General features: G+C 40.7%; 1 protein-coding gene across 7 annotated transcripts in view; it reads left to right on the top strand.

The window, feature by feature from the left end:
- FRY (FRY microtubule binding protein) overlaps positions 1–19,213 on the top strand; it is a 367,201-nt gene that overhangs the window by 122,389 nt on the left and 225,599 nt on the right. For all 7 annotated transcript variants that reach the window (XM_061628447.1, XM_061628442.1, XM_061628443.1 and 4 more), the window contains one exon: positions 2,433–2,632. In XM_061628447.1, coding sequence (XP_061484431.1) covers positions 2,513–2,632 — 120 coding nt within the window. In that variant the 5' untranslated portion in view covers positions 2,433–2,512. The remainder of the gene's footprint in view (positions 1–2,432; positions 2,633–19,213) is intronic.

The following is a 19,213-nucleotide window of genomic DNA, read 5'->3' as shown; positions in this document are numbered from 1 at the left end:
ATAGGCAAGTTTTTGAGATTACAGATCTGTAAAGATTCAAATATATGGATTTAAGAGTTTGAATAATTTCCTAAGAATTATAGCAAAAATATATAAATTACAGTTCCAGATTTTTCTTAATCCTAACAACATTTCATCTCTACTTTGCCCTGTGACTGTTTTTGTGCCATTTAATAAGCTTTGCACAGGCTCCACCGTGCCACCTCCGACATTTGTAGCTGTTGATAATATAGTAGTTCTGACTCACCTGTCATCACATGATATCATAGGTTGCTTCATATGGTGGTGGAAACATAGAAATATGCCTGCATGAGAGAGATCTGCTTGGTTAGTATTGAACTTTTAAAAATAGATGGATGTATTAGCTTTATGTTCCCATAGTTTCCCCAGCTTGCTTAGTCTGAGGTGTTGTGTTTGTGCAAATATATTCCCAGATACATGTTTTCACTCTAGGGTAATTGGGTTCCAGCTAGCTTGTTTATTCTTTCTGCATGCTCATTCTTATAAATAAAAACTTATTGTGGTAGGAGAACTTCTAATATTCTGTTTGATGTTGGAAAACATCTGTGGTCCTCTCTTATTGTGAGCCACCCTTAACATACACTGTCATTTTTGAGAGATCTAGCCATTCTCACATTTGCAGGGGATGTGCGTGTTACACTTTGCCTTTTAATTTTTGGAAAGCAATTATTTTTACTACAATAGCCTACAGCACCCAAACTTTTGATATTTGGAGAAATATCAGCTAGAAATGTTCAATATTCAGTTCATGCTGAGTGTTGTCCTGGTCCCAAACAAGAGACATAAAGTAGGTCAAATTATATCTTTGGACCAACATCAGCGGGTCTTTTTTGTTTTTTGTTTTAGTTTAACAGAGCTTTGCTTGATAATGAAATATGACATCAGAAAAAGGGTCATGGGCTTCCTGCCTGGCCTGAAACAGTAAATTTACTTCTGTCTGCTATGTAAACAGTAGAACAATTTCTGAAGAATTGATATTTGCAGGGGGGATTCTCCTGTGCAGTTTGCATTCAGTGTGAGGCCTGTGAAAGAGAAAACAGGGGCAGTGCTATGAGGGTTCAGTGTACTGTCCAACATGCCCTGTATTTTCTGTCTAGATTGCATCCTGGGAAGTGGGAGAGAGGACGAGAACCATCCTACCCTAAAATCCAATAGTAGATAGAGTTTCAGGCCTAGTTCAAGGTTTTCTGGCCTGACCTCATAAATTTTCTTGCCCTTTTCTTGAGAATTCACCTGTGTGGATGTTCTAACATTGCATATTCATAGCACTAGCCATGACCCCTCTACTATACCCTCAGGCAAAATTCCCACAGTTTTGCATGTCCAGGCTTCCAGTTATTATCTCAGAATTAATTAATCTCCTGGAAGAATCCCCTCTTCTCCTGCTTCTGAAGATCTCACACACTTTACCAGCCATTGGGCTTGGTTTCCCTTGCTTCTTGGGCCCTGCTGGTAGAATTTCTTGCAGTCTTATAAGTCATTGCATACATTATGTAAGCTTGTTTGACAAGGAAATTGCTTCTTTGTCATTTTTATACTGCCATTTTTCCAGCACACCTGAACAACCCAATATGTGAACTCTAGTTATGTATGTTTAGCCCAATTGTAGGCACACTTTCTTGTCGGTAAGTCCTAGTGAGTTCACTGGGCCTTACTGCCAGGCAAGTATGTCTGATATTGTTGCCCTGTTAATTAGTGAAGTTTTCCATAAATAGCATTGGTGTTTTTCCAAACTGCTCAACACTCCAGGATTGTATTATTATTATTATTATTATTATTATTATTATTTGATTTATATCCTTCCTCTCAGCAGGAGCCCAGGGCGGGAAACAAAAGTGCTAAAAACACATAAAAACATCATAAAAACAGACCTTAAAATACACCAAAACAAAACAACTTTAAAAACTTTTTTTTAAAAAGCGTTAAAAACATTTTTTACAAAGGTTAAAAAAACATTGTTGGTTTTTTTTAAAAAAAAACATATTAAAAAGCAATTCCAATACAGACACAGACTGGGATATGTCTCAACTTAAAAGGCTTGTTGAAAGAGGAAAGTCTTCAAAAGGCACCGAAAAGATAACAGAGATGGCTCCTGCCTAACATTTAAGGGGAGGGAATTCCACAGAGTAGGTGCCATCACACTAAAGGTCCATTTCCTGTATTGTGCAGAACGAGCCTCCTGATAAGATGGTATCTGCAGGAGGCCCTCACCTGCAGAGCGCAGTGATCGACTGGGTATATAAGGGGTAAGACGGTCTTTCAGGTGTCCTGGTCCCGAGCTGTATAGGGCTTTGTACACCAAGACTAGAACCTTGAACTTGGCCTCGGCTTCTTGGGTGAGGTTATATATTGGGAAAACACATTTTATAATTTAAGGTGTATTGAGGATATATTGCTTCTTTAATTTTCAGCATCTCCGGTGGGTAACGGATACATCAAGCCACCGGTCCCATCTGTTTCTGGGACACAAAGGGAAAAGGGACCTCCAACCATGCTGCCCATCAATGTTGATCCAGACAGTAAACCAGGAGAATATGTCCTGAAAAGCTTATTTGTTAATTTTACCACCCAAGCTGAACGCAAGATCCGCATCATCATGGCAGAGCCTCTGGTGAGTCAAAAAGAAATTAAAACTTCTGCATATTGTCTAAAGCTAGTACAGTTACTTTATAATGGTTTTGCGAGAATTATTTCACTTGACCCACAAGAATAGCGTCATTTTATAATACTCAAACCCTGAAATCCAGAATATGGTCTGAGTACATGTGATGTAGCTGCCTTGCTGAAGCTTAGCCAGATCCAGTCGCTGCATACATGAGAAACTACATCAAAATACTGCATATGTTTGCCTTGAATTCGCCAGAGGACAGTCAGAATATAAATCTAACATATATAAATGTAGTTCATTAACAGCTTATTTGCATTATATTAAAATCATTTACCCAGTAGTATAGTGGCAAATCCAGAAGTCAGGGCCCCTTTATTTATTTAATTTAATTTAATTTAATTTTTATACCGCCCTAAGCCCGAAGGCTCTCTGGGCGGTGTACATAAAATGATAGTTACACCACACCCCCACACAGCCACCCCCTCAACTTGTTTGATTGCTGTCCATTGTCATCTCCACACTCCCCAGTCCTTCCCGCACATGCCTTCTTCCACAACAACAGATGTCCCTAGGAGCCAATCAGCATGAAAGGGGAGTGTGTTAGCTACTGAGAAGAATCTTCTCAGTGGCTGACCCTGATTGGCTCCAATTAGCAAGAAAGGAGAAGGAAGCATATTAGAAGATTCATCTCAGTGGCCAGCACATCTTGATTGGCATGTAGGATGATGGAGACATAGGGACCTGGCTAGGTCCCTGCTCCCAAAAAAGTAAGGGGTCTAAGACCCCCCAAGACCCTGTACAAATACACCCCTGCATTTACTGTGAGTCAAGCTGAATTAACCGGGAATTGATTTGTTGCAATACATGGGAACTGAAGTTCACACCACCTAAAACTATGTTTGTACTGCTTCTTGACTCTGTAAAAATAGGGGTGTGTGTATGTATATGTATTTAATCCTGTATTTTGATCATAGCCACAGGTGACTGAAGCAGTTAATTAAAACAATATCATTCTAAAAATGCTAAGTAGTAAAATTTACCAAAATGAAATGAAAAAATGAAAATGGACTGCCTTCAAGTCGATCCTGGCTTATGGCGACCCTATGAATAGGATTTTCATGGTAAGCGATATTCAGAGGTGGTTTACCATTGCCTTCCTCTGAGGCTGAGAGGCAGTGACTGGCCCAAGGTCACCCAGTGAGCTTCATGGCTGTGTCGATATTCAAACCCTCGTCTCCCACGTTGTATTCCGGCACCTTAACCACTACACCACACTGGCTCTCTTAGCAATATAGAACCATAAAAATTCATATCAACAGCAACAGGAAACCCACTAGATACTATTAAACTCTTGGGTAAATAAAACCCGGGGTGAATGTCTGGGTATCAGGTGAATAGATATGGGAAAGATACTTTTGACAAACAAATCACCACTCTAGAAAGCACCCTGTATGTGGTAGCAGGGCTCCTGCCGAGGATGCCAACAATCAGGCAGGCTTGCAAACATATATTTTCCACAGATCATTTGAGAAATAAAGTAATACATTTTAGACCAGTGTTCTCCAATCTAGGGTCCCCAGATTGTTGTTAAGACTACAACTGCCATCATCCCCCAGCCAGCTTGGCCATTGGGCAGAGATAATGAGAGCTGTAGTCCAACAACTTCTGGGGACTCAAGGTTGAAGAACAGTGCTTTTAGACTAACTAAACAGTTTTATTTTGATTTTCTGTATGAGCATCAGATGCAGGAATGGATGTAAGTGGCAAACAATATGGTTTTGGGAGAAAATGAAGTTGCAGAGCCTGAACCATCCCCTTTAGGGATGAAGTAATCCTCTGCTGTGTAAACTGTAATGTTGGTTATATTTAGTTACATTGGTGGTTCACAAACTTTCTCCCCCCATGGACCACTTGAAAAGTGCTGAGAGTCTTGATGGACCACTTAATGCTTTTTTCTGCTTGTTGCAGCTATGCAAGATACTGTATGATTTTTAATCCATGTATTTGCATTGCTTTTATTTATTATATTACCTTTTATTGTATTACAGTTTACATTCTATGGAATTCAAATTTCAATACAATAAAATACAATATACAAGCAATAAAATGCAACTAAAATCTGTATGAATATTTAATACAATGGATGTGCTGTCTCCCGTCGTCAACCACAATTCCACGGACCACTTGAATGAAGCTGGTGAACCACAGATCACAGTTCGGGAACCCCTGAGTTAGAATGAACTTATTTCTATGCCACCTTTCTGCCCAAACATCCTCCAGTCAGCACACAAATGTTTACACCAATGCAGAGTTCGAACAATTAAATACAACTCACAGTTTTTAAAAAAAACCTAAAAACCAAATATATCAATTTTCCCGCTTAAAGGCCATTCTCCCACACCCCAGCAACAAATATCAAAGAGAGAGCAGGAGTAAATCCTTAAGCAGTGGCCTTCTAGGCAGCAGTTCATCCTTATAAGGGTCCCAAACAAGGAGGTGGGGCAGAGCAAATGGAAGTTAGCCTTTTAATGGTCCAAACATAGACCCCTGCAGTAGCAGTTTTTAGAGTAGATGATCAAAAACACACTTAGTGAATCACCAGCATGGATGAATCTCAGTAAGTTATAGCAGTTCACCTTTGTAGCACGTTAGCTATAATCCGTCTTATCCTCCTTTAAACGTGCTTTTGTGTTCCTGGTTACAAAAAATGAAACATGGGTATCGCCCATGTGGTCTTTGTCCAATATATTTTGAGGGCGAAATGAGAAACATGTAGTGCAGTCCTGTCTGCTGAGAAGAAAGTTCAGTGGGACTTTCTTCTTAGTAAGCAGAGAAAATGAAATTGCAGAAAGCAGAGGATCAAGGTATCTTGAAAGTTATGTCTTCTCCAAAACACTCAGGGAAAGAGGCCTGTAATTCTTTGCCAAAATCTTAATAATTTGTTTTACAAGCCTTCTCTGTAGATACTTTTATCCCTTCCAACCAATTGAGGTATAACACATTAACCCCTAAATCTTACTTTCACAATGACATGGTAATGCTAAGCTCAAACCATGGCCTAAGTGTGAATAAGCAAATGTGCAAGTGCATGGAACAAGAATTGCTGTTGTTTCACTTATCCCTGGTCTTGCTGCTGGTGTTTGGCATTATGTTTGAGCCAGGCTCATGGCTTGCCTTGCTCCAGACAAGCTGTGAGCTGTAGCCAAGATTTGTTACGTTGAGCCTAGGTTTGGACATAAAACTAAGCCAAACCATGACTTAGCTAGGGTAGTGCAGCAGTAGCAGGACCGGGGGAGGAGTGAAGCGACAATTATTTTTGCTGCATGCACTCGTACACTTGCTTGTTCACATTTAGCCATGGTTTGGCTTGTACTGTAATTTTAGTGGCAAAATTAATTACAAAAACACTATTTTGTTGAATTACTGTTGATACCTTTTTTTTTCTGGAAGCACACTACTGTTCCTGGGAAATTAAAAGAATAGCCTCAAGGTGTTGTGCAGGCACTTCCATTGTCTCAATAGGTTTTACCTTGACATGTCTTTAGGGATTTGTCTTTCAATTAAAATATTTATCTGTACAAGATGGAACTGGATTGCTGAGAGCAGAATATCAGAGCTGCTTGAATTTTTACTGCAATTTATATGAAATGAATCTTTCATTTTTTAAATAATTGATAGTTCCAGAGGTTCCTTTGGGGGATCTGGGAGCATTTCTACAAAATATAATTTCATTTTTTATAATAAAGAATATCTTCAAATGAAAAAAGGTCTTCAATATTAAGGGCAATGCCTGGATGAATCTTTGGTCATACAAAGGGCTGAATATGGCCGGAATCTTTTATCTCCAGGAATGTGATTAATGTCCTGTTTAGTAAGTCATGCAGATCCCAGTAGCTCAGGGCCAAACTAGGCTTGATGTTAAATATGCTAATGTATTCAGGCCTGTAACTGGGGGCGAGGGGAAATGGGGGCCCCATGCCCCTAGAGCTGTGCTGCTCCCCCCCCCGTATTTTTTGGGGAAATTGTCTTTTTAATTTGTGACATGACAGAGAATGACAATCTCCATTTAAGGAATGACAGCCCGTATTAAGAACAGGAGCAATTTAAGAATAGGACCCTCTGAAAAATTCAGGGAATAAGGCAGGGCAAGTGCACAACACAAGCCTCATCTGGAAGAGCCTCCAAAGTCTGCTCACTCAAGATTTCCCCTAAGGGTGGATTTTTCATTATCACAATCACCCATTAATTACTTAAGTGATCTTGAAAAAAAATAGCCTGTATAGTGACATGGCCCTTGAAGAGTTAAATGTTAGAACTTTATATTATGGGCTACAGTTAGACTCCACCCCTTGGACTTTGCTCTGCTCTGATGTTTATTTCATTTTCTTTTGTGTTCTTTCTACCCAACCGACAATAAAGAAGCAAGTTTGTTTGCCTGCATTAATAAGTAAGAGTTTGTTTATTCTGCAGTTGTTATAATGAATGGAGAAGGACTGGGTGCTTATTTCTAAAGGGTGAAATAAAGAGATAAAGTAATCTGAAAAAATGACAACACTTTATACCTTCAAAGCACTCACTATTCTTCCAATCATAGTGGCTATTTTTTCTGCTTTTTATTGAGTACTTGATAGCAAAGGATTAAAACAGCCCTAGAGCAGCAGTTCCCAGATTTCTCTGGGAAGAGGGACTGATTGTTAAACCACTTGTGGAGTTATACCTCTGTGGGGGGATTGGAGTCTCCTAACAACTCTCAGTACCCTTCACAAACTACATTTCCCAGGATTCTTTTGGAGAAGCCATGACTTCTTAAAGTGAAATAATATTGGAATAAATGTATGTTGTGAGTGTGGCTAAGGTAGGCTTATGAGCCTTAGATATGGAACTGTTAAATAGCAAATAATAACTTTGTCGTAATTTGTAGGTATGGCACTTGCATCAGGCAGGGCCTAAACTGACTGGGGGCCTGCAGGCGTTTCTTTCATACATCCTGTTCTTTATTTAAAAGAGTAAAAGAGACCTTTTATACCGATTGATGGGTACACACAAAGTTAAGACATTTCTTATCGCTGAACATTTCATCATCTAGTTTTACTAGAGATATACCATGGCTCCTAAACTTGTACTCAGCTTTGTTTTTCCACTGAGGCTTGGATGGAAGTGTGAATTGGAGACCTCATTCAGACTGAAGAGATGCAGATATGAGAGTCGATTAGCCCATTTCTGTGGCTAACTATATGTCATCCTCCATAGCCTTTGAGTTAAAATTATTGTAATTTTCTTGCTATTTGATGCCCTCATATGTTTTTACATGTTAATGTTACTTAATATGAGAAGAATGTGTCGTCATTACTACATTGTGCAGATTTAGAATGAAATAGTGCATTGCATATAATGTGGTAACTAATGCTTTTGTTACTGCTTTGGAAGTGTGTCTGTTTAAGCATGCAGTGTTTTGTGTGTGTAAATTGCTGTTGGTCTGTAACTATGCATTTATGTTCCAGCACTATAGATTCAAAACCACTGAAGTATGTATAAGTTTTCCATGTCTATCATTTGGCATGAGAATCATATAAAGTCTGCTCAAACAATTTAGTTACCTCCAGGCACTTGATCATAAGAGAGAGAAAAGTACACGAGACTGGGTTCTTACACACTGAGTAACTATTGGTATAAAACCAGGGGTGGCTAATCCCTGGCTTGGGACAAATAAGCAAACATTTGCCATTTTCTCTCCCCCAGCATTCCTACTCATGGCACACATCCCCTCTACCCTGATCTCCCCACTTCAAAAAAGTCAGGATATTTCCTAAAAGGTGCCAAGGACTTGAGTCTTCCTTCCCTTCTCCATGCTTTTTTTCAGGGCTTCGAAGTCAGAGTCGGAAGCAATTTTGGGTGGAGTCGGAGTTGGTAGAAATGTTCCGACTCCGGCTTCAAAATGAAAACTTTCATAGGAATTTAGGAAAGTTTTCTTGTTCAGAAATTTTAATCAAATAAATATATTTTATGTTCTATCAATCTAGCCTGATGATTCACGTGGTGGTGATGAAATGCCTTGTGCTAACATTTTACTACAGTAAATTTGTTATTACTAGTTAATATACATTTGCTGTTTATGAAGGAGTCAGTCGGACAGTAGAAAAATAGAGGAGTTGGAGTCGAAGGTTTGGTGTACCGACTCCACAGCAGGGTTGTGGAGTCGGTACACCAAACCTTCAACTCTGACTCCGACTCCGACTCCTCTATTTTTCTACTGTCCGACTCCGACTCTGACTCCTCTATTTTTCTGCTGTCCAACTCTGACTCCGACTCCACCCAAAATTGCTTCTTGTCAATCAAAATTTATTTGGAAGTCTGAGTTGGTACATTTCTACCAACTCCGACTCCGACTCCTCCCAAAATTACTCCCGACTCCGACTGCACCCAAAATGGCTTCTGACTCCACAACTCCGACTCCGACTCCACAGCCCTGCTCCAGACCTGCTTTTTTGTGGGGAGGGATTTCAACTGATACCCTAACATTCTTTGTCTCAGCTGCTCTCAACCATAGATATAACAGATAGGTAGATACTATTTTTTCTGGCGGCTTTAAGCCTTTTCTTCTTTCTCTGTAGACTCAGTTGACATCTCTGTTTTGTAAGCTCAACCTCATACAGTGTTTGTGATTTTTAGGTTTTCTGTTTAATTTACAAACTTACTTAAATTGTGGACTTAGGGAGTCCTCCAGTTACATAGAAACCACTATCTTATTTTTGGGTGGCCTTGTTTTGTTTCCAAACTGATAGGCACTCAGATCTAACTTTATTGCTAGGGGGAATTATAGCTATTGCATTAACCTATGCAAATTCTTAGCATGTTTCATGTGAATTTGCTAGCCCTCTTACAAGTTTTATGTGGCCTGTGTGTATGTGTGTGTGTTTGCTGTGCAGTTCCTCTTCAGTGCAAATAAAGAATTGCAATGTAAAATTGTTAATTGAAGAGAGCATATTGTGCAGTAGACACTGTTATAAGTTGCAGCACTTTGATCTTCTCATATCTTGTTTATATAGGCAGTTGTTCTGAAATAACAGCTGTTTAGTTTGTTTCAGTCTTTGATCTATAATAAAGGGATGACTTGGAGGCTGAAGCAAGCTGGAAGTAAAGGAGTGATAGAGCAGTCCTCCCCTCCTTGTGAAACATGGGGCCCTGTCCTGAGGGAGTTTTTATAATTCATGGACCTGTTCTTGAATGAAGGGATCTTGTTCCTGGGTGGCTCATAGTTCTTCAATCCAGGGGTCACCACAAGTGGCTGCCACAATCTTGTCTAAGGGTATGATGTGGCAAAGAGGATGCTCTGGCCTAGGCTTGTTGCATCAGCTCTGTGGGTTTGGGCGTGGGGGATGTAGGTAATGTGGAAGTGAAGCCTGGCAAAGTAGTTCTTAGTGCTGACTCAGCGTACTTGGTGCTGATTCAGTTTGTGGGCCATCTGGAGGCTTTCAGGGTTCCAGTGATCAGTGCAAACCTCCACAACGTGTTATGCCCCCTCTAAATGATGCTGCCGCATCTTAAAGGCATCATGGATGGCTAGGAATTCCTTCTCCCATATTGTATAGTTTTGCTCAGAGTCAATCAGTTTTATGGGAGAAGTACGTACAGGGATGTAAATCCCCCCCCCCTTGAAGGGCTGTGGCAACACCACTTTGATGGCTACGTCTGAGGCATCTGTTTCCACCATAAAAGTCCAGGGTGGTTAAGTCAGACCCACACTTTTACAACTTTGCATACAAGTGGTGCTCTCTCAGTCTCTGTAGCTCTGCACTCACGTAAGCATTGTGCTGTTCCAGGGAATCAGTATATTATTATTATTATTAATTATTATTATTATTATTATTAAATACCCCGCCTTTCAGCCAAAGGCCCTCAAGGTGGCTTACAAAAAATGCAAATATAAAAATACAATATAAAATGCATCAATAAAACAATACAATTTACAAAATACAATGTACAAAAGTTAAATAACTGCTCTTAGGCTAATAATGTAAAATACACGACACATGAGGGAAAAGGGACAGGGAAGAACAGGGAAAAAAGCATGCTCAGGCACCAAATAAGGATGTCATCTAAATAAACAATCACAAAGCTATCCAAGTAGTCCAAAAGATGTCATTCATAAAATGTTGGAAGACTGCAGGGGCATTCAATCAAGCCAAGGACATGACCAGGTATTCGAAGTGACCGTACCTTGAAAGCAGTTTTCCATTCATCCCCCTCCCTGATGAGGTTGTGAGCAGTTTGGTGTAGTTTTTTGCTGTTCTCAGATGCTCCAACATCTCATTGCTGAGGGGGCGTGGGTAGCTTTAGAGATGGTAATCTTATTCAGTTCTGTGTAGTTGCAGGGATGGATTTTGACGCACCTTTTCTTGACTAAAAGCAAGGGAGCCTCGGATGGGAATTTGAAAGGGCAAATCAACCCCTGCTTCAAATTGGCATCAGTAAAGTCCCTTAAGGTGGCTAGCTCTGGTTCAGACAGTGAGTGGGTGTGGCCGGAGAGAACCTGGATGCCAGGAATCAAATCATTGGCACAGTCATAACTTTGGGGGGGGGAGGGAACTGTTCAGCCTTCTTTTTGTCAAACATGTCACAGTAGTCCTGATATTTGGTGGGCAATATGGGCATTGTAGGAGGAGGCAGGGCAGCAGTGTCTGCCACTGCTTGAGCTCCAGCAGACTGGCAGTTCTGTCTGCAATAGTCTGACTAAAACGTCATGGAAGTATCCCCCCGTGAAATCGTGGGATCTTGTTCTATCAGCCAGGTCATCCCCAGGACCACAGGACAACGGGCAGGGTGGCAAGGAAAAAAGACAGCTGTTAGTGATGCTTAGGTATCTCCACAGTCAGCCCCATGGTTGCCTGGCCTCTGAGGCCAGGGGTTGCCCATCAATGGTCTGTAGAGTTAAGGGTGCATCTAGTGAAGTGATGGGAATGTTGTGGTATTTGGCGAAGCCCAAGTCCATAAAGTTACTGAACATCCCCAAGTCTACCATGGCTTGTACTTGGATGTTCCAACCCAAGGATAATCCCAAACAAAGCTGTAAATGCAAGGCCAGCTTTGGCGGGGTTGGGATGTTGAGAAGTCCATTGTTCACAGTTGAGCCCTACGAGAGCTGGGATTTGGAGTTTTCCTGCACTGGTGCTTTCTCAGACTTGGCTGGGCAAGTCTTTGTAAGGTGCCACACCTTTCCACAGTATAGGCACAGCCCCTCCCAGCTATGCTTCTCTTTCTCCTCCATGATTTGCATGGGTTCTACCCCCGACTGAGTAGAGGTTCCCACGCTAAGAGAAGCGCATTCGAGGGAGGGGTATGGGATGTAATGTTTGGGCCAAGGAAGCCTTCTGCTCCAAGTGACGACCTTCAAGCCTACTGTTGATCTGCAGGCACAAATGAATGAGCTCTGATAAGGTGTTGGGCTGGAGTTCACACCAATTTGTCCAGCACCTCATTTTTGAGGCCCTTTTGGTATTGGTACATCAGGGTTGAGTCATTCCACTCCACTTCCTGTGCCAAGATTCGAAAAGCATTGGTATAAGTCCTGATGGAGTCCTTGCTCTGCACAGGGTTTCTAATTGGCAGGCCACTGTGACTTTTCTCTGAAGATCATAGAAGATTTCCGCCATGGCAGCAACAAAGTTGTTATATTGACCCAACACGGGATTGTCCCATGACAGCTGAGAGGTAGACCACTGGGCTGCCTCCCCCTCCAATAGACTGATCACAAAGGCCACTTTTAGTGAGTCATTGGGAAAGTCTAAAGTCTCTGATGTACAGCTCGCACTGTGCAATGAACATTGCAAACTACTCATGCTTCCCGCTGTACCTGAGGGGAAGTCCCACTGGTATCTTGATATGAGGGTGAGGCACCAGCTAGGCTGGAGTGATCCCCTATTGCAAGGCCGCCATATAGGGTTCCAAGCTGGTTCAACTGGACTTGCAGGTTCTGATTCTCCACTCAAAGAGTCTGAGTCTTGGCGCAAAGAGTCAGGGTCTCAGTGCGGAGATTCTGGAGCTCAGATAGCATGGTTTCCAAGGTGCTACGCATGTCTTCTCTGTTGATTGCTTCCATCTTGCTCATGGTGTCATGGTGTCATTGGGCAGAGGAGGTAGGGGATGCAAGAAACCAGTCGAAGTCAGATGCAGACACGAAGGTGTGCTTTTCTTTAATAGGTTTAATGGAAAATTTCAGTTCAGAGTGCTTCATGAATCAGCTTGCAGGTTACACAGGATTCAGTTACCCGGTATAACTAGGAATGACTATACTGCACTAATACATTGTCTCATCAATTAGACATGCCCCCTTACCAGCCTTACGTAAGGATGCGTAGGCTTCCTACTTGCATGAGAAACATGTCATGGTCAGGAGCATACATGCATACAAGCGCTTTTTGTTAGTGGGACAGTGGGAACCCTTTGAGCCTGCCCACTCCACAGCCTACAGGTCTGAGGCGAGGGCGGCTGGAGAACTTCAGCACGGTCCTCCTCCTCAGGAGGAGGGCTGCGCGGTGGCAATGGCGGGGTGAGTGAGGAAGGTGGGTGAAGGGAAGATGAAGAGGCAACTTCCTGATTGGGCAGTGCCTCATCAGTGGTAATTGGATGTACGGGGACAGAGCTGTCACTGTCAGGGGCATGGGAGCCTTCAAGCTCAAAAACATCTGAATGCACCTCACTAGGAGCTTCTCCCAAGTTCAAGTCTGTCTCCTTCTCTTCATCGCTCCAAGACCTTTCCACAGGGCTGAAGACAGGAAGTAGCCCATGCCTCTCTGGGCCTCTGATAGCTTCTGACCTTAGAAAGACAAAAATGAATGCAAAATTATAGTGGCAGCTTAGGAGGAAGATTTACAGGGAGGATGATTATGTTTTTCTGAATAGAGGGGGTGCTTGACTTTGTGTGTTTTGGTATTAAATGGAAGGTTACACGAGAGCTTAGGGCTCTCAATAGCCAACTGATGTACACTGTTGTCAGTCACTATTGGTTGATTTAGGAAATGGAATAGATTTTGCATAACACTTCTGAGAGTTACCAGGCCTGTGTACAGAGGGGCTGGGACACTGTCTTTTCTAAATCCATAAAGGGCATCAACCTGCAGATGCATCTGGTCCTAATTTCTAAAGCAGTTAGTCTGTTGCAGCAAAAACAACAAAGAGCCTTGTGGCACCTTGAAGATTAACAAATTTATGATGGCATTTTTTTGGAGGCCTGGAGTCCAGTTTATCAGATGTATCTGACCCCTTAAAGAATTTGTTAGTCTTTAAGGTGCTCCAAGACTCTGTTGTTTTCCCTGTCATAATTTGTTAGCCACTGCCAGCTAATGTTTCCAGACAAAATGGAGTTATTGAACCAATGTAACAGTGAGGGTCCAAAATGAAGGCCAGGTGCACTTTGGTAACACTGATTCCAGATTCATTTTAGAATGTGATTGGTTTAATTGTATCATATCCAGGTGTGCAAAACTGGATGGAATTCATAGTTCACTGCAAGCCCTAGTGCCTGACTGTATCATACAAAAGTTACTATCAGTGCCACTCTGTACATGTCTGCTCAAAGTAAGTCCCATTGAGTGCATCTCTTGGAATACATGTCCATGTGCATAAGAGTTGTTGACCTGTTATAACAATTGAGAACAATCACTTTTGTAGAAATATGTTTTCTTAAATATGAAGCCCAAAATACTATGGATGTACCAGAATGGGGAATCTGTGCTTAGTTCATCTCTTTTTGTGTTAGCTAGGTGAGGTAAGATTTTCTTTTTTCTTTTTTTTTTTTGGTAATGTATTTTATTGAAATTTTTAGAAAATCATTAAAATAAAGAGAAGGTATAAAACAATATACATATATATGAACAGATGCAAGGGTCATTTGCCTTAAATCCCACAGTAAATGAAAGGCAGGACCTAGGGGCAAAGAACTTAAATATGCCCATATGATGTTGGATGTTCAGTTAAGCAACTTTAGACCAGCATGACCTCTGAGACCTTGGTGGACGAATCCCTTCAGAATTAAGAGTGACAAAGAGGAGAGGAATGGGAACTAAAGTGCTTCAAAGCCCTCAGGTTTAGACTGCCCCTTACGAAGCCTCAGATTATGTGTTAATTTCTCAGAGAGCACAATGCGCCAAATTCTCTGGTACCAATTATTCAATGAAAATATGTCAGAAGTTTTCCAACCTGCTGAAATAGTCAGTCTGGCTGCAGCTAGTAGAAAAACAATACACTGAGACTTTAAGATTTTTAGTCAGACTTTTAACACTTTTATTGGAGCATGTGAATACATGTGGATTCAACCAAGACTGAGATTCCTGTTCTCAAGACACTTGCATCAGGAATTCTGAACGCACCCTTTTCTTCTGTCTCTTTCCGCCTCTCTCCTTTTGTAGTCTCTGTCCTTTATACTACTATCACTGTAAAGGGGGAAAGCAGTGCTATGCATCGAGAGCAAGGGCTGTTGAAATTATACATAAATAAACAGTACTGGTGATGGATTTTTCTCCATGAGAATATTGGGGTCCTTATGGCTCTTCCAACTGTCTAAATTCATCGTATCTCTTGAAGTTCAGGTGTAGATGTCTTTATGCCAATTAATTCTGCCATTTCTGCTGTTGAGTGCCCTAATTTATCTAACAACAAGTATCCTGGCCATCAGACTTTAAACACTGAGAACCAGAGCTCTTTTAGACACTTAGAGACTGTTCTCTCCCACTTTGTGTCGGGTGTTTTTGTATGAGTATGATTTCTTAAAGATGCCAAGTGGACTTGCAGAAAGCTATGGATATGCTGACTGCGACTGGGATAAGGATGTTTCTGCTTCTGTTAATCTCTAGAGAATTTGTTGTTGGATCTGTCCCATATGAGAATGCCTGGCCTTTATGACTCCCAAGGGGTAAGGGTATCTGGTTGTTTCTATATCTTTATGTCTTTATATCTTTCTGTGGTTTGGGAGAGCCTGCCAAAAATGCTTCCTTAGTCCAGGGATTCTCAGACCAGGATGCCTGACTAACTAGGCTTTTTTATTTATTCACAGAGCATGCACAGTACATAGACAGGAGTTGCCATTTACCTACCAGTATAGTTTCTTGATAACACATTAATTCATGTTGGCCTGCTACCCTGAATGCAGGTTGTCAAAGAACAGATGGTAATAACAGTTCTGAAAGCTGGTATTTTAGGAACATGTTGCCAGTGCAATTTGTACTTCATGCTATATTTTGATGTGAACATGCAAGACCATGTAAGAAATTGTTTTTTTTCTTTATTTGCTTTGCTGATTTCCTTATCCTTGGGATTCAAATGAGATAACACATTTAAAGCAGATTTTACAAATATGAATGATATGTAATTCTATTCTATTCTAATCCCAAATATCAGCCTGAGAAGAAGCCTTGCGTCATTTCTTAGATATGTCCTTGCTTTAGCCCAGTCTGTAAAATTTAAGAACATATTGCTTAGTTGTGTTCTGACTCATATTTCATGCTTTTTATTTATTTCTTACATTTTATATCCTGCTTTTTAAACGTTTAGTGAGCAGTGTCATCCAAAAGGGACTTTGCATCCACCAGATGATCATATAATACAGGAGTGGACCAAAGGCCACATTCCCTCATAAGCAACCTTTCAGGGGCCACATGCTGGTGATGGTTGGATATCAGAGGCGAAATATGAACAAGGCAACAGATGTCATTCTTACCATTGTACAATAGACTACATTTCAGTTACACAAACATTAGAGGTTTCTACACACACATCTTCCATTCAGGCAAGCAGAGGCATTATCCTAGTTCAAAGACACATTCCAGCCAGGCAGCAGCATCAAAGAGGGCACAGAGCAGGGCTGGTGAGAGGTATGGTCTGAAAGGAGTTCCAAGGGCTGGATATTGGTACCTGGAGGGCTGTATTTGGCCCCTGGGCCTGAGGTTCCCAACCCCTGGTGCAGTACCTGACCTGACTAAACTTTAAACCACAGTATCCGTAGAAGAAAGCTTAAATAAGAACATAAGGAGAGCCTACTGGATCAGGCCAGTGGCCTATCTAGTCCAGCATCTTGTTCTCACAGTGGCCAACCAGTTGTCCATGGGAAGCTTGCAAGCTCTCCCCTGTACATGGTTCTACTGAAAAGGAAATCCAAAACCTTTGGCCATGCAGTTTTAGGTTACTCAGCCACTTTTATGGTATTTTTCAAAGAACTCTTTTTCTGGGTAGATATGAGAGCCAGGAACAAATATAAGAGCAGGTAAAGTCATAGGTCTTTATTGCCTCATCACACTTTGATCTGTGTTCCTATTATTGCTGCTTGTCTCCACAACAAAAAAAAGCTGCTTATTTTTCTTATTATTTTATTCTCCCTTTATAGCAGTGGTGGATTTACCACTTGAACTGGTCTATAGTGGTAGAGCACATCCCCAGTGTCTCCAAATAGGGCTGGAAATGTACCCTGCCTGAAACCCTGAAAAGCCGCTGCCAGTCAGTGTAGACAGTATTGAGCTTAATGGATCATTGGTCTGACTTGGTGTAAGGCAAGGAACCCAGACCTCCCTGTCTGTAGTTCTTTGGATCTAGACCATGGTTTGAAGAATGGAATGTTAGATTATACAGCCACAAGGCTGTATACTATAGCCAGCATGGATTTTTCACATTCCGCAATGTTAAATTGAAAATACCCCCCATGCCATTCTGATGCTTCCCATAAGCTCATTTCAAAACATAACCTTACAAAACGTATAGTACTGAACTCAGAAACGCTTGCTTAACAACCCTGTCAATTTTCATGGCGATACACAAAACAGTCAGAAAATCGAGAGTTCAAAGTCTAAAAAGAGAGAAAAAACCTCAGAGCCCTTTTGGACTTTTTTCTCTGAGAGTTCTCATAATCTGTTGAAATTCATTAAAAATCAGCCATGTTCACAGAGTACCTGTACTCCTAATACTGACCTTGCCCCATACTCTGACCTTCATCTTCTGCAGTTTAAAAGTTAAAAAAATGCCTGGCTACACTTGGTCTATATTGTTACACTTCCTGACTATAATACATCACAAAATCGAACCTGGATAGATACCCCTTATTGGGCTTGAGGATGGCAAGCTATTTTGAAATTTCTTGAAGCTTCAGGATAGCAGAGGCAAAAGTCTTCACCCTGGCCAATGTCAGTGAAATTGAATAACTGGCCATGTGATGGAATATTTTTGTTGACAGGAATTTGTGACAGATAGCTCGTTCTCATGTAATAGCCACTTACTTTCTGTGTTGTTTTATTTCTTTTCACTAGTTATCTAATATCTCCTTTACAACTGTTAAAAACCTAGCTGGAACAATTTATTTTACCTCACTGGCTTTTGAGTTTCAACTCTTACTTTCTTGTGTGGTTGAAGGTTGTTTGTTCTTGCAATCTTATTTGCACAATTTTAATGATTACCATTACTCATATGTTCAGCAAGAGTAATTCAGCAATTGTGTCATAAAATACTCATACATACAGTTGGTCCAGATATAGCATTAGTGTTGGTGTAGGTATAACCCTATTCCATGTTTACATGAGCATCCACAAAGGCAATAACCCCCAAATTCACTACTTTCATTTTTTTTTAAAGTAAGTTTTAAAATTTGTAGAATCCAAGATATGAGGCAAAACATGCAGGCACTGTTATCCTCATTTTTTTCATGAGAAAGTAGCCTGCTCTTGCCTTTTAATGTTTTTAGCCACGAATGAACTCATAGTAATGACTGACATTTAGGAAAGAAGATATAGCCAATTAGACAAAGAGAAGGCTTGAGTGAAAAACCCATTGTCTAGACTCGAGTTTTATTTTTAAAACGTTTTATGCTGGTCTTCCCCAGTGGATGAGTAATTCCTCCCCATAGAAAACAATTCAGGTATTCAGAATTTTAGTATACCTTTGTCAATTCAAAAACAAAAGGTAGCAAAGGAGTTCATGATCTTTCCAACTCAAGTTTTATTTCATACGAAAGTGTTCTCCCTCTCACTTTGTAATTTTTTAATTAAATGTTAATGCTAATATGCATAAAGTTCATCATTATAAAACTCATATTGCCAGGGAGGATTGTGGTTGAGAGGGTGTGGGTTACCTGGTCTTATTATACCCATTTTGCTGGAGGGAATGGGGAGGTAGAGTACTCTATGACAGTCTTGAAGTGTAGTCCAGTGTAGTTTTCCTGGTGTTTTTTTGAGTTTTTTTGAGTTGAGGCTTTGAAGTTGCAGGAAGAATGCAGGTAGGGCTTTGAAGGTGATTGTAGCAGCAGTGCAGTTAATTAAGAGTGGTGTGGAGGAAGGAAGCCAAGGAAAGAATTTAGGGTTTCAGCTGTGAGTAAAAAGACAGGTCTACCTGAGTAATCAGGTAGATAGATAGCAGGTCTACACAATGAGAAGCAATGGAAGAGTAATAATAATAATAATAATAAAACTTTATTTTTACCCCGCCCTTTTCCAATAGGACTCAGAGCGGCTTACAACTAAAAACAACATCATTAAAAAATACAGAGTATATTATTAAAAAAGAATTAAATTATAAGGGAAAATTAAAAATTATAAGATAAAAGTTAAAACA

This window comes from Rhineura floridana, chromosome 5 (genome assembly GCF_030035675.1).
Source record: "Rhineura floridana isolate rRhiFlo1 chromosome 5, rRhiFlo1.hap2, whole genome shotgun sequence".
Classification (NCBI taxonomy): domain Eukaryota; kingdom Metazoa; phylum Chordata; class Lepidosauria; order Squamata; family Rhineuridae; genus Rhineura; species Rhineura floridana.
Note: the sequence above shows the minus strand (reverse complement) of the source record. Positions and strands in the feature narration are given on the sequence as shown.